This window comes from Achroia grisella, unplaced genomic scaffold (genome assembly GCF_030625045.1).
Source record: "Achroia grisella isolate CSIRO2021 unplaced genomic scaffold, CSIRO_AGI_Agris_v1 utg840, whole genome shotgun sequence".
NCBI lineage: Eukaryota > Metazoa > Arthropoda > Insecta > Lepidoptera > Pyralidae > Achroia > Achroia grisella.
In genome coordinates this window covers 1576712-1592619 of record NW_026713038.1, presented here as the reverse complement: position 1 = coordinate 1592619, position 15908 = coordinate 1576712, and the positions used below count along the sequence as shown (strand labels likewise).

The window sequence follows — 15908 nt, the reverse complement described above, 5'->3', positions numbered from 1 at the left end:
GCGTGAAATGGCATAAGTACATAATGAATGGAAAAGACATGAGAGAGGTCTCATACAAATCGGGTTGTTGGCGATAGACCTCTTTTTATAGTTCCTTTATTATTTTGAACCATGTTTTTTATTTACATAGTTTAACATATAATTTCTGTATTGTTTTTCTATTGCTGTGTCAAATATGCATACCACATATATTGCTCTAAGATTAGTAAGTTATTGGTAAGCCAATGCCAGCAGTATTACGGGTGATGCTGACCAGCTGCTAGGGTTACATGGGTACTATATCTTATTAATATTATAATGATAAAGCTTGTGAGTATGTTTGGATATTTGTCTTTTGCAAAAACTACTCAACGGATTGTGTACATTAAAGGGGCCATAGGTGTAACATAAAATGTAGAATGTAAATTATAGAATACCACAAATTTATAAAAAAAATTAGACATGGTATTGCTACAAATCATATCGGTTACCTAAATAATAGATAAAGCAACTCCGATTTATAAGAGACCTACATACTAACTGTTGAGCACAGCCCGGCGTTCCGACCGTACAGCGATGCAAGCGTTGTATTATCCTATGCAGTTCTGGGCAGCACGGGTGGCACCGCGGGGGTGGGGGTGGTCGCGAGCGCCGGCGGGGGGGAGGTGGGCGTCGGCGTGTGTATGTTGAAGTGTCGCACGGCCGCTTCAAGCGCTACATTGTTGCCGCTGAAGTACGCCGATACCGCGTTGTGGAACAATAGCAACTGTTTGTTCATCACTTTCACCTATAATATAATTTAATTACAGTTTAGAATTTTTTTTATTAATTAGTATTAATATTTTATCACTGCTGTACTATGACTAAATAAAAATGACAATTACAAACTATATTAATACACTATTTGAACCCGCTATTCCCATGTCCCTACAGTATTCCGAGATACAATAGTTTATAAGTTTTTTGTTTGCGGACCGATTAAAATTACACAATACATTAGTAAAACTGAATTCAATCAAATTCATTTAGCCGTTTCTGAAATTATGCAGCACAAATACAGACAAACAGAACAAAACTACAATAATATCTATTATCTATATATATCTATATCTCGATATGAGAGTAACATAAATATAATATGTAAAATTTTTCTCTCAATGTTTTTAAAGATCTTAAAATCAGTCATGCTGGCGATATGACAATGAAAATACAGGTTCTGGAAGCAAAACTCCTCGTCGTCCGTAATGGGAATCCATGAGGGTCCATAAGCATCACATTCCGTTATATCGAATGACATTAAATCTGCAGTTCAATTTATGTATGTATATAGGCGACGTTACCATCAAACTACATGTGGGCCGTAGCAAGCATTGTTTACCATTCCAGGTTTTTAAAAAAACATGTGTTCTTACTCTATTTTCGTGTAGTAACTTCAGTTTGACTGCGGAATCATCGCGGAGTCGTTCGTAATGTCGCCGGTGTCGCTCTATGTTGCCTAGCAATAACTCCGGCGGATTGCCACCGCTCGCTTCCAACTCACTGCGGTACGCGTCGTATTCAACCCTGATAACACAGATTCAGATTTAAAACCTTTATTGACTACACATTATTTATTACTAGCTTCCCGCTAGGACTCTGCACGGGTTTACATTTTTTTTTAAATTTATTATCACAAAAATTTACATGACATAATATTCTTACATTTGTTAAAAAACATACTATATGTAGTGGATAATGAACAGGTGCATCTTAATACTTATCATGATTCTGAACGCAATAATTTAGTAACTACTATACATATAAAACTTTCTCTTGAATCACTCTATCCGTTACTAAAAAACTGCATTGTGTAAAGATATATATACTATGTAAAGATTAGTTTGCGATAAAAGCGATCGAATATGCTAGTCATCGTAACATTCTGGGGTAAATAAATTTAATTGTCATTGAATTGAAAGAAGATTATTAGTTTGTAAATAATTACCACCAAAAGGATCACTTACACAATATTCAATCTCTCCTAAGTTTGTTTTCATATGTAGTAGTTTTTTCAATTATATTGTTTTTGACCGTGTTTAAGTAGTTTTTGAAGAAATAAAGAGGTGCCAGTAGTGTTCGTAACGACTACATGACCTGTACATAACCTTGCCTTGCATGCGGTGAAGCTGTGAAGGGCAGCTCCGACCAAAAGTAGTAGCATAGTTCAAAGAAAAAACCTACCTCGCCGCTTCATATTGCCGTATGGTGAGTAACGTATCCTCGATGGTCTTGTTTGTGAGCGTGTTTAACGAGTTGTTGAAGAAATGAAGAGCTGCCAGCAGTGTTTCGCCGTTCCTTGTGAGTGATCGCTGTGTATCCGCGTTATATAAGAACCTGAAAAATATAATGTAAGTAATTGAGCCCGCGGTTTCGTATCGTATAACTTAATTGTCGTCAGACAAGATTTTATTGACATTTTGGGTTCATTTATTAGACAAGACCGGAGATGAACTTCTTAGTATTGTATAGTATTAATACCATGGATTTACCGTGCAATAAAAACTACATATTTTCTATAAAATAAAATTTCTATAAAAATTAAACAAACATCGTCTTTTTATTATCAGTATCCTTACATCATCATGTGGAGCAATAAAATATTATAAATCTTTTCAATTAAATAAATTAATGTTTTTTTTTTTATTTCAATAATACTGTTTGTTAAGCCTCGCTAGAATATTAGGTTCACTATGATTGACATTTTTGCCAATAACGTTAGTCACATATTACCGATTCTATTAGACATTAGTAAGATTTAATTTAAAAATATAAACTTACTGGTTCTGGAGTTCTGGTGATTTTTGCGCAAGTTCCGCGAATGCTTCGCCCAGCGCGCGCTGTGTATGCCCAGCAGCAGTCAGTTGCTGAGTCAGCGCTGAACTCAGCCGCAATATTCCGTTGTACTTGCGCTGCGTCTCCCGTAGCATTTCAATTTGCGCTTCTAATTCTGATGACATATATTTTTAATGAATTTAAAAATCAATCAAACATACAGCCTGCCTGATGGTAAGAGGTAACCTTCCCCATATATATTTATATATATACATTATCTTGTGGACATCACGAGTGCTATTGCGGACGTCAAATGTGACGTCCGCAATAGCACTCGCGTGTTGTTATTCCACAGGATTAGGAAGTCATGCCTCTTATCCTGTAATTTCACTGCACAATCTGCACCCAATAACCAATCAAAGCTTACAACAAAGTTGCTTAGCAGCTGAAATAAGTAAGGCAAAGGTACACACGTGACACAGATGACTTACATTATAACATGTTTATTACAAAAATAAATGCAGGATAGTACATTTAGCAGTGATGATATTATTTCTATTAAATTATCATGAATTCTATTTTTGTGTTTGTTTTTAACACTGTTAGAATTTATGCAGAGTTTTAATTTCCAGTGTGATGCAAGATGCTATGGTGAAAGCACCATACTCACCCTGACGAAGACTACAGGATGAAGTCGAAACAGTTGTCACAAGAGACGACAATGTAATGAAAGAATTCATAAAACACGTTTATTTGTTTACAGGTATATTAAAATGTATGAAGCGTTATAAAATGATTATTATTTAATATCGACATACCAGTGTCAACAGTTCTGGAGCTCTTGCCAAGTTTCTCATACAGGATCTGCTTGGTGCATTTGTATGTGGACACACTCCAGTTACGCAGTGACTCCAACTTGGTAGAACCGGCACGTAGCAACGTACTGGTTCCCGCACCACCATTTTGAGAAACATCAGGTGGAGCTGATGATGAAATGTGTAAGATTTCAATATTGAAACTGTTGTGAACTACCAACATTGGCTATTGATTAACAGTATGAAAAGATATCTTAAAACTATTTGCTGCAGGCACATTTATACATAGATGTCATCTATTAATGATAATTGAAATAATAATAATATAATATAATATTACACACAATTTACACAGTGCCAACTAGTCCCAAGCTAAGCAGAACTTATGTTATAGATAATAAAAGTAATAAGGAAAGTAGTATTTTAGCACTATTTAAAATTAATAATAAAAAATATACTGATTTACTCCCTTATTGTGGGTTTTCTAACATTTCTTTGCCCCCTACATTGACTTAAGTTTAGCAAAGAAGAACAATATTATTATTATTAAATTTAAGATTATTAATATTGTTAGAAACAACAGTTAGAAGATAAATCTTATATACAAAAATTGTCACTGTGTTTGTTATCAAAGTCCTCCAAAACTGCTCAACGGGTCTGGTAGTTCTGAGAATAGAGTGTAGGCTACATTCTAAACCACAGGTTTTTATTGTTTAAATTTTCTCTACTAAAAATAACTGATGTGCCTAAACAATGTTTGCTGGGTTGGCTAGTATATAGCTATGTATTTATATAATAGTAACATTGTATCTATAATAACTGAACTAGTCAACGAAAAATGTTTAAAATGCGACGCTTACGAAGATGCGCGAGTCAGCTAGTTAGATATATAAACAATGAATGAACAATAATAGGAATTTACTAACCATATGCAGGCGGGAAGGGCATAGATCGGGACGTCGGGAATTTCGGCTCGGTACCCGAATTTATAGAATCGCTAGATTCTCTAATTGGTGGTGTATCCTTCAGCATCTCATGAATGCTTCTCTCCGATTGCCTGAAAAGAATATTGATATTAATTAAATAATATCGTATAAATATAGCTCATACGTTTAATGAGTATACTTTAACAGTTTCTATTTTATAGACAACAAGGTCCTTTTTGTAAATAAATTCGTTAGATATCTTTAATTGTTTAGAACTTGAACTCAATTGAATTGATTTGCTGTATTGTGACTCACCATTTAGACATATCGCCGGTTTTTTCTTCCCAATAAACAGGAAAATTCAAACAATATGATGTAATTATTATTTTAGTGAATCGAAAGAACTAACATTTTCCGGTGGGGATATACAAGGAAAATTATTTGTATTCCAATTCCGACACGACGTAAAATAAAAGCAAATTAGCAAATCGAATCGAAGTTCTTTCGAATGCTGTTTGACATTGACAACTATGAGTTTGACATAAGGACTTTTATTAAGTTCTCAGTCACAACCGTAAAGTTCGTTCGGAATTCGTGAAGTAATATTCTAATTACTAACTAGCGACCCGTCCTGACTTCTCGTGAGTTCAGAACAAAGCTTTGTATTTCTCGACTTTTCAATACGATAATATATAATATAATAATATCCTTGGACAATTCTCACAGCGCCATCTTGTCCTAAGTTATGCTGAGCTTATATTGTGGGTATCATAGGATTGTATATGGGCATAATCAAAAGCTTATACTATTGATATTTTTATGGGTAACGTCAGAAAGTTAGTGATGATGGGATGAGCAAAGTTATGTTAGTTTCTCCATGCTCGTGGCGAATTCAAGCGAAATTAATGACGATGTTTTCTGGAGTTAATTCATGGACGTTGACCTAACAACATTGGTACATTGATAGCAATGGGGCCACTAGTCGCCATTAGTAACCTCCACTGATTAAGTAATTACATTAAATTATAATAATCATTATAATCGATTTCTAATATTTGTGAACATTGCTTAGTCACAGAGAATCATCATTGCCTTACCTTTATCCCATTATTTGTGGTCGGCGCAGTATGTCATTCTCTTCCACTGCCCTCTATCGGTCGTCATATCTGAACATACTCTTCTTTTATTCATATCATCTTTCACACAATCCATCCATCTTTTCTTAGAGCGTCCCCTCCCTTTACATCCATCCACATTTATATTATATACTTTCCATAAGACATGGTCCTCGTTCCTCCGCATAACATACCAGCCCAATCTGTTACCTCGCAACTTTTCAGAAAATATTATTAAAATATATAGTTTGAATGGAATACTTTAAACTTTCTTCTACTTGTAGTCAAAAATGTATTTAATAATGTAGAAATAAAAAGGACAGTTTTCTTTTAAAATATTTATTCGATAGTTCTTATTTTAGGTACCTACTTACATAAATTATACAATTTAATTATTAAATACAGTAGTTAAAGCTAACGGAGGGATTACACAGGTTTTCGTAGCTATTTTCCATTGTTAGCTATTTTTATACTTTTAGTGTCACATCATACGGTATTCATATAATCAAAAGCTTGTGCATAGACAATTTTAGTGGTTGTTTCATTAAAGTACAAGATTTGGTTATCGTTATAAACTGAATTAGGTACTTCTACAAAATTCATGTTTCATAACAAATTATTTATTAGAACATCTACTTTGGACTACTATACTTTAGTCACAGATTATCTTATTATTCATAAAACAAATCAAAGAAATCTATGGTTACAAAACTTTGCTAGCAACCTGTGAATGTATTATATTAACTTCAAATAATTAGACGCTATGTATCGTAGTAATTATTGACGTCGTGACTGTGGTGAATTACATTGACTTACAAAAGTTTTCAGTTCAAATCTGACTAAAAAACAACCCAATTATCAGGTAAAGGTTAATTATTGAGTTGGGTGCGCCCATGGGCTTCATGTTATTATATTTTATTTAATACTTTAATACTAGTACGTATAATAAAAATATAGAATATCTAATATAGAACTAGAATACTATCTATTTATATTAAATACTAATAGGGCACTTGTTACTAGAGTTCAATAGGTATTCGGAAAAAACACTCAAGTTAATGCTGTTAGTCACAGCTGGCCTTTACAACTTCACCGGACGATAGGGAGTGAGTGCAGATGGCACTCCAAACCCCGCAGAAGGACTTATGGAACGGCTGAAGGTGTCTCCCGTATAACGAATATATAGTGCAGTATTCTACCTATATATACTGAATGTTATAGAGAGTGCTATTTTAAACCGACTTCAAAAAAGAGGAGTTCATTTCGACTGTATTTTTATAAATCTTAGAACTTTTCTCTACCTGAACTGATTGAAAGCACTTATCGTGTAGTATAAATCAGTGACCAGAAGTGTTTGAGTTACCCTTAATAATGAGTTTCAAGTATTTTTCGTGGCCTGTAGCCAATTTTAGTCTGAGTTTGTACATATCGGAAGAAAGAGTAATTTAAAAAACCTAACTTTATACCTATCAGAGACAAAAATTCATAACTCATATATTGAGATATTAATTTGAATTTTGGAATTTTATTATTTACTTAATTTTCAAAGTTTCTAGCGCAATAAGTGTTTATATAAGTTATGAATTTTTAAAATAGGTTTTGGCTCTGGTGTAAAGTTGGGTTTTTTAATTACAACAATTATTCCGTCTATATATGGAGGTTAATAGCCAAAACCACTTCACTTATATAAAAAGTTCCTTTATCACATGTGATTTAATATAAGTTATTCAACCCTGGTCAGATCAGTTCGCTAGTTAGTATGTAGGTGTATACCTATGTAGGCACATACCTAATGTACATTCACAGTTTTTCGTCTATCGTCTTTGTTTTATAATATCTCATAACAATAATTAATTACATATTTATCATACGTATGGAATTATACAGAATATTTTTATGTACTTTGGTTATATTATTATTATAATATAAAATATCTACGTAGGTATATTTATTGGTAACATTTTTTTTATTTAAATTTAAATTAACCTAACTACAGATATCAGTTACATCTATTTTATAATAGTTAAATATTATTCATTGATAGATAAATTTGTAAATCGATTCTTAATAAATTAACAGTTAGGATATAGGTAATACAACATACCTACGAAATAATCACAGTTTAATTACCTTTTAGCACACTTAAAATTGTAATAAATTTCATAGGTAGATATCTCTATTACCTATATCCGTGATGCGTGTATTTATGTAAACACGTGTTATCCTATTTCATAATAATCTAAGTATAGTTATAGTTACCATGATTAGCGTATTAGATAAGGTGATTATTCCAAAACAGTTTGCCTTTGTCTTTAGCCAGAGCAAAAATGTCTCGCTTTTGAAAGAAGAAAAGACATATAGCATTGTGATTAAAGAAACTATAATCCTTGCATACTAAAAAAAAACATAACAGAAAAACATGGATACTTACAGATTTCGACAGCACTTCGAAAAAAATCTTTAAAATTTTAATCTCAATAAATTTTTATGATCATAGAAGTTGTAACATACAATAGATACTTAAATTAAGTATTAAAAAGCTTATTGTACAAATGGGGACTAGTTGTTTCACATTAATGTTTTATAATTTTAAAACTCACCTGATATGTAATTTTTGCATAACATGTACCTAAGTAATAAATGAATATATATCTATTAGTAGTTTTTGTGTATACCTACAGGTGTTAATAAGAATAAATGAATAATTTACGTGCAACTTGTGTGACTTGACTTATCCTCTAAAAATGTGGTATACATGTTAATAATGGAACACCCACTAAGTTTCTACTACATTGAATATGTAACGTTATGCGTTATACAATATAAAAAAAAAACTCTTTAATCCTCATATTATCTGTGGTTCAATACCAATTTACAGTTCAGAAATCAGAAGTCCGTTTTTGAAATGAGAACATAAATTTGAATGTTATACAAATAATATTGTAATTAAGATTCTATTTTAAAAAATAATAAAAAGTTGAAATTATCTATATTTTAAGTGTTTATTTTTTTCGCAAAACCGTTTAAGGTGCAACCTTATATATAAAAATTCAATTTCTTGTTTTATTATCTAATCTACTATTAAATGTGTGTATGCCGATTATCTAATACATAGGTATACATACTCGTATGTTAGCTATACAGATTTTTGTCCATTTATTAGGAATAATGAGATTCAACAATTCTATCCTACAATTCAACTTGAATTAAGCAACAATATTGATACTTCATTAACATGCATACTTCATCAAGTAATCAACAATCATTCGAGAACTTTCCGATAAATAATTGTTCATGTTATGCTCTTGGTAGTCGTGGATATCTTTGTAACTAACACTTATGACTATATTCGTCGAATACAGTAATACACATTAGAGTATTTATCTAGAACTTTCCATTAGAAAAATTTAGAAATCACAAGTGTTGTACCATTAAAATTTCAGGGTAAATGTTTTGCGTCAGTCATCTAGAGGGTGGCCTTGCGGACAGGCAGCAGCCACAGACCGTAGAGGGCGCATCTCGGCACCGGAACTATCACTGACGACGACAGTATCTTGGGCACAGCATGAGTTCTTCACGGTTAGCGAATCGTTTGAAGTTTTACGGCTCTGTTGAAAATAAATGTTGTTATTAAAATAATAGGATATATATATGTAATAGAATAAAATAATGCTTCAAATATCAGCTTTTTTTATACATACAGCCCATCTGATGGTAAAAAATGGTTACCGTAATCTATGGACGCTACGACGGATGGACGATATGACGCCTGAAAATCCAAGGGTGACACGCGCGCGTAGTCGACTCTTAAGAAACCTTAATATACTCTTCTTGAAAAAGCCCATGCTGTAGTCTCTCGAGAAAATCTCGGCAGGTAGTTCATTCCACAATCTAAGTGTACGCTAGAGGAAACCGCACTGTCGAACAGTGACCACTTACTTAGCTTCCAGCGTGTGGGGATGAATTCCCTGTCGATGACAGCTTTCTAATTTAGTATTATAGTTTCTAATATTTTTTGAAATTATATTAAATCAATTAAAAACATTATACTAGAAGTATTTGAAAAACACACACATATATACGATTCTAGTATGATTCTAACATTTTTATTCTTAAGTATTAGTTACTTAGTCATATGTAGTTGTTAATATATACTGACCCGCTTGAAGCAATGAGCGATGGTATGGTAGATCGTCCATCGTTGTCGCATCAGTACATATAATATTGGATCTAGGACGTAGTTCAACAGCATCAGCATATCAGACAGAGCTGACAATGATTGCAGTTTATGCCAATGTGCGGGACCAAGCGCCAGGTATAGTGCTGAGGTGACCTGTAAAATTGAAAACACAATGAAATTAAAATTTTCAGTTTGTTTGTTTTTTCTAATGTTAGTTTTAATCAATAGAACTACAAGTCTACTCTGGTATCTAATTATGGCAATCAAACTAGTAAAAATCAAAATAGAAGCGATGAAAGAAAGAGAAAAGATATTCGTACAATAATCTTAAATACTATAATATTAATAAATAAATTGTTAAAAAACCTACGGAAATATAATTTATTGCATATAAAATTTAAATCCTCGCAATTGTTTTAAATATATTTTTCTCATTTTTCAATTAATTAATGTTAATAATTGCAATTGGTAACCGTTTACCATCGGATAGGCCGTATGCTTGTTTGCCTCCTACATAATATAAAGTAAAAAAAATAAGATCGGGAATTTTGGTAGGTAAACTTTTTAATTTCAACTTTCATCAATAATTAAGAAAGTTCGATGAAAATCTGTTCAGTGGAATCAGGTTTTAAGGTTTTTTGTCTTACGGCACTCCACTGTATAAATTTTCTATGTGTGTACACACAATTATTTTTTCTATAACGACTGTCCTATCTACTATTTTAAATAAAACTCAATCTACCATAAACTATTTATAATTTTTTTTTATCCAATTAATAGAAATAGATAAAATTAACAAAGGCACTGACCGCTGTCTGTGGAAATAAATAAAAAATAAATGGTAGTTGAAAATTGTGCCTCGCCTAATTTCAGTCAGGCATAAATCGTCGGTGTCGACGCCCGTCATGTTATGCCAAAAATCAAAATAAAGCCTCACCTTATTCGTATGTCATTTATCGTAACAATGAAATATTTATTACCGCCTGTATCGCTGCCTGCATACCAATTATCTGACCAGCTAATTGATAAAACGCGTGCACATTGTATAAAAAAATCCTGTTGTATTTATCTATTGATTTTATTGTTTACTTAGTCGTTGCCACGCGAGATCCACTCGTATTAGAAATTATGCAAATATTTTTTCATATTTAATTTTTTACGGCCCCTGGGGTCTAGCTATTTAGCACACTGCCTTACGTCCTATCAAGCACAGTAACATTTGTATTCTGTGTGTTTTCTATATATTATGTATGTATGTATATTATGTATTTACAAAATATCTAAGTTAACTTAGAAAGTATATCTATCAGCCTAATTTGCTATAATGTCATTTCACGGACTCGGTTGTCTGGTGCCTTATTTCCTATGACCGCGGGTTCAATTCTTCGCACGGTACAAACATTTGTATATTATTTATGAGTTCAGTTTGTATCGGTCTGAGTGTTTTCTATATATATTATGCACCTATGTGTTAAAAATAGTATTTATATATTTCTATCAGTTGTCTAATACCCACAACACAAGCTCTGCTTAGCTTGGGACGAGATGCCACTGTGTGAATTGTCCTGAGATATTATTAATATTATAAGGAATAATAAATAAGCTGGCGGTCCACTTGATATAGAGTAGAAACCGTTGCCTATATACATGAACACTACGCACACACTATATCTTACATTTCAAAGTGGAATATATCAAAGCAAGTATTTTTATGGTAAATGGGTAAGACAGAGCTACAAACGACTTTATAACCAATCTACCTCGGTAATATAGAAAAAGTTTTTATTCAGTTGATGAATATTTAAATTATTATTTGGCCCAGAAATTTCATAATGAAAATTAAAAACTGCGGAAAATGTATACTATTCTTAAGTTCCCCTCCGATCGATCCCCCGTCCAATTCAAACGGGGATCGATATTACTACGGCCTGAGCCGAGGTCCGAACCCCTAGTGGTGGTTGGAACCCCTACCCTCAGATGAATGTCGTATCCGTCAGGCAAGAGTTGGCCTTCAGCCGTTCCATAAGTCCTTCCGCGGGTTTGGAGTGCCATCTGCACTCGTACCCTAACGTCCGGTGAAGCTGTAAAGGCCAGCTGCGGCCAACAGTATTAGAGTAGTCCGAAAAAAAACTATTTTTAAATAGACAATAATGCACTATTAATTTTACATGCCAGACTCTGGGGAAGACTATGATGAATAAATCATAAATTTTTCTATCCAGTAAATCACTTTTCAGGCACAAGAATACCTAATAGTAATAATAAAATAGAAGAATAGCTGTATTTTTTTATACAAATATCTTTCATATTTGTATAATAAAATACAGCTACGACTAATAATGTGCGCAGCAGTAAATTCATCGTGACATGTGCATACAGTTTAACAAAATGGAAATTGCCGCCTGATCGAACGAATACAAATAATAGACAATGTTTACGTACAATAATTCAGCCCACGACCACTTTGAATGTTGATGCGATGTATGATGGATTCTTTGTAAATATTGTTATTCTATTTTGATTGCATTCCATCGATTGAGTTGGTTTATTTTTAAATATTGCTCTATATATAATATTTATTATTATGTCAGAAATGAGCAAATTTAACGATGATATTACGTAGATAAGTATCGAGGAATTAGTAACTATAAATTCTATTTAGAACTTTATTATTATAATATATTTTAAATATAAAGTATTAAAACTCAACTCACACAGTTAAGTAGCCAACTAGCTACAAATCTTACTGAAGTGCAATTAATTTTTTTGCATTCTTAAAACTGCGCGATCTATTAATATTGCGGGACAGATTATGCATATATAAATTATGATTCAATTTGAGGATATCCGCTAAGGATACATACAAGGAGCTGTCAAATTACGTTATTTTTAAACAGGCAAAGAGTTCTAAATTATACAGCTTGATCTAAGTGAATTTTTCTATGTACTTCTATATCTCATTTATTATTATGTTAACATAAGGGTTTGTCTTTATTCATGTACAGTTATATCTAAAATTTACACTCATTTTACATTTTTAGCTTTTCAATCAATTGAAGTAAGTGCATTGCATACATGCAATTCCGTTGCATTGCATATTCCGTGGTATCTTGAGAGTGTAATGTTACAAAATTATACAAACAAATAAAATTATTTGGCATTCGATAGATCGGGTCATAAAAAATGGAACGTAAGGAGATTAATAGGTTATATATACCGAAGTAGTAGTACAGTCAAGTCGATTTAACTCGAGATCTGCGATAAATAGTAAGTACGTATATATATATGCAATATTGGTACAATGTAATCGAGTTTTCAGTTGGTTTTTTGTGAAACAAAATCTTACTAATGTAAGTATACATTTCTGAAGTGTAAACTGAAAAGTATATGCGGTCATCAACATGGATATTTCAAGGTTGCAGAACACGAGGAACTTTTATTTGAATGCATGTTTGTATTACATTATATGAATATAAATATACTGCTTCCAATTACAACGACATTTATAGTATATGCGAATTGAATTAAAGATTAGTTTCAATAAATAAATACGTAGTGCAACGTCTTATTAGACTATGTCTCTATTGTATTAATCAATTTTCTGACCAAAAAACTTGGAGTACGATAATAAGGACAAGAAGTGTCAAATGCTATCCTTAAAAGACGCGGATCCAGTCCTCTAAAAAGGTTGTGGTCACAGTCATTAGAACATAGGCAAAGTGTTAGTCGGATTAACAAATTGCTGTTCCTAAGTATCGTTTATAAAAAAAATCAATGGGCCTTTTATGGCAATGAGTATAAAAATTTATAATAAGATACTGAAGGATATACTGGAATTATATTTAAATAAATTTCAAACATCACTTAAATAATATTTTTAAGCAAAGCCTATTTTTACGCACTAAACGATTACTTAAAGGACAAATATGCATGACAACAGTTGTTAATTCACGCAATTTTTATTTAATGTTAGACATAAACACCTATATAAATACACAATGTAAATAAACTGATTCTAAAATAAAGAATTCAGCTGAGTTCCTTGCCACTGCTTCTCAATTGAATCTGTATACTGAGTAGGGATAAAATTAATACAAAAAACTTGACGTTCATAAGCAGCTACAATGTCCTACATGAATAATTATGTATTTTTAATTTGATTTAATTATACTAATATTATAAATAGATAAAGTTTGAGTTTGATTGTTCAGGGTAATCTTGGATGCTATTAATCAGATTTTGAAAATTCTTTTTGTGTTGGAAAGCCCATGCGTCAAGGAAAGGCTATATAACATCATGTTACAGCAATTAGGAAAGGAATTTGTAGTAAAAATTTTGCAAAAACGGTGAAAATGTGACGCAGACGAAGTTGCACGGCTCAGCTAGTGATCGATAGTGCATTCTGAGATATTTGTAAAATAAATTAGTTACGGCAAGATTTTGTAGTGTATAGCTCCATGTAAGAATACTAGTAATAAACCGGCAAAATCTTAGTTTACTTACTAAAACTACGTTAAATGTGGGAAAGCTTTTTTACTCTGCGGCGAGAAAGTTGACTGTAGAGATATTTAAAAGATTTTAAGTTTTAGAGTACAAATTGGAAGTCGCAACTATAACGTAAGGTATTAGGGTTGTGGGTATACCCATCGTGCCCACAATGCTGGATCGGCACTTGATTCGCAATTGCCTTAATGTACTCGTATATACATAGATAGAGAGATTTATCACTTTGACCAATAGACGTCTGGGGTCCGATTCTCGTGCCTTCGAATTAATCACGAATTGAATTATTTTCTGATAGATAATCTTGTTACGCTATTCTAGGAATGTCGAATGTTTTGTTTCTTATATATATTTTTCTTTTATATATATCACTAGCTACTCGCCCGACTTCGCATGGATGTACATGTATTATGTATATATAAACCTTCCTCTTGAATCACTCTATCTATTAAAAAAAACTGCTTCAATATCCGTCGCGTAGTTTTAAAGATTTAAGCATACAAAGGGACGGACTCGCCTAAACGGCTAGAGGGATTCTAATTAAATTTGCTGCGATTTTACGTTAAGTAAAGTATCCCGAGCCTATGTCTGATATAGGCTTAATTCATTTAAAAAATATAATACTCTCTTTTCTACGGTTGTCTCGAAGAGATTCCGTTAGTGATAAGACCGCCTTCTGTACATTCTTCTTTCTTAAATCTATTGTTATATTTTTGATGTCAGATACATCAAAAATATAACAATAGATTTAAGAACGGTGCAATAAAAAAATTATAAATAAAATGTAGATGAATATGAATACGAAATTTACAGTTCTGTACGAACACTGAATGAACGTTTTATAAATTAATAATATTATACATACCATTTGAGGAAGCCAGCATATCATAAACAGTACTGACAATGTTGCCATCAGCCTGCTGAAAGCGACTTCTTCAGCGGTGGCAGCGTTGTGATGAAGATGCAGATTATTCCCAGACGTCATGCTTCTCTCCCTTTGCCTGCTGCTGCTCTTGGAGACTCTCCTCACCACCGGTTGACCACCAGCTCTTGGTGCGGTAATCGCGTAAAGAGCTCTGATTACAGCCAAGTTGCAGTAAACTAGGATGACGCAGAGTATTGTACCTACAAAGATTATTTTTAATTAATTGGATTAATAGCTATCACTCTGCTCTAATAGAACACACAGAAAATATTAGCAATAAATGGCAAATGTCGCTAATATACATATGTTGCCTTTCCTGAGCTCTCTGCTCCGTTCGTACCCAGTAATATTATTGCCATATTTCTTCTAAATAAGACCCAGCCTACAAAGCAAGATCAAAAATAAGTGAGATAAAGATATGAAGACCACTTTGGATACAAGTAGAATATTTAATTGATCACAAATGCAACTTGCGGCAACTCTATATCTCTTATTCTCATAAGAATATTTGGGAATATCTACCTTTGGTAGAAATATATATAAATTTTAAGTGTTTTAAATTATTATGAATAATTTAACTACGTGCGCACGATGCGTACGTGTGTCTGTCTATTTGTTACCTAATTGCGCGTAAACAACTGAATGGATCTTAAC

The 15908-nt window shown here is 32.6% G+C and overlaps 2 protein-coding genes across 2 annotated transcripts in view; both read right to left on the bottom strand.

Annotated features, from left to right (window-relative positions):
• Positions 1-385: 385 nt before the first annotated feature.
• LOC131852098 (arfaptin-2) lies at positions 386-5033 on the bottom strand. The gene is made up of 7 exons (XM_059202726.1): positions 4847-5033; positions 4532-4662; positions 3609-3773; positions 2797-2965; positions 2200-2352; positions 1392-1542; positions 386-766 (listed from the first exon to the last, which is right to left on the bottom strand). Exons 1-7 carry the CDS (start codon positions 4855-4857, stop codon positions 575-577), a joined length of 972 nt encoding a protein of 323 aa, XP_059058709.1. The 5' UTR covers positions 4858-5033; the 3' UTR covers positions 386-574.
• A 3532-nt stretch (positions 5034-8565) lies between these two features.
• Positions 8566-15908, bottom strand: part of LOC131852108 (prostaglandin E2 receptor EP2 subtype) — a 28402-nt gene continuing 21059 nt past the window's right edge. The window contains exons 5-7 of the mRNA XM_059202742.1: positions 15195-15454; positions 9806-9979; positions 8566-9254 (exon numbers count right to left, since the gene is read on the bottom strand). Coding sequence (XP_059058725.1) covers positions 9105-9254; positions 9806-9979; positions 15195-15454 — 584 coding nt within the window. The 3' untranslated portion in view covers positions 8566-9104. The remainder of the gene's footprint in view (positions 9255-9805; positions 9980-15194; positions 15455-15908) is intronic.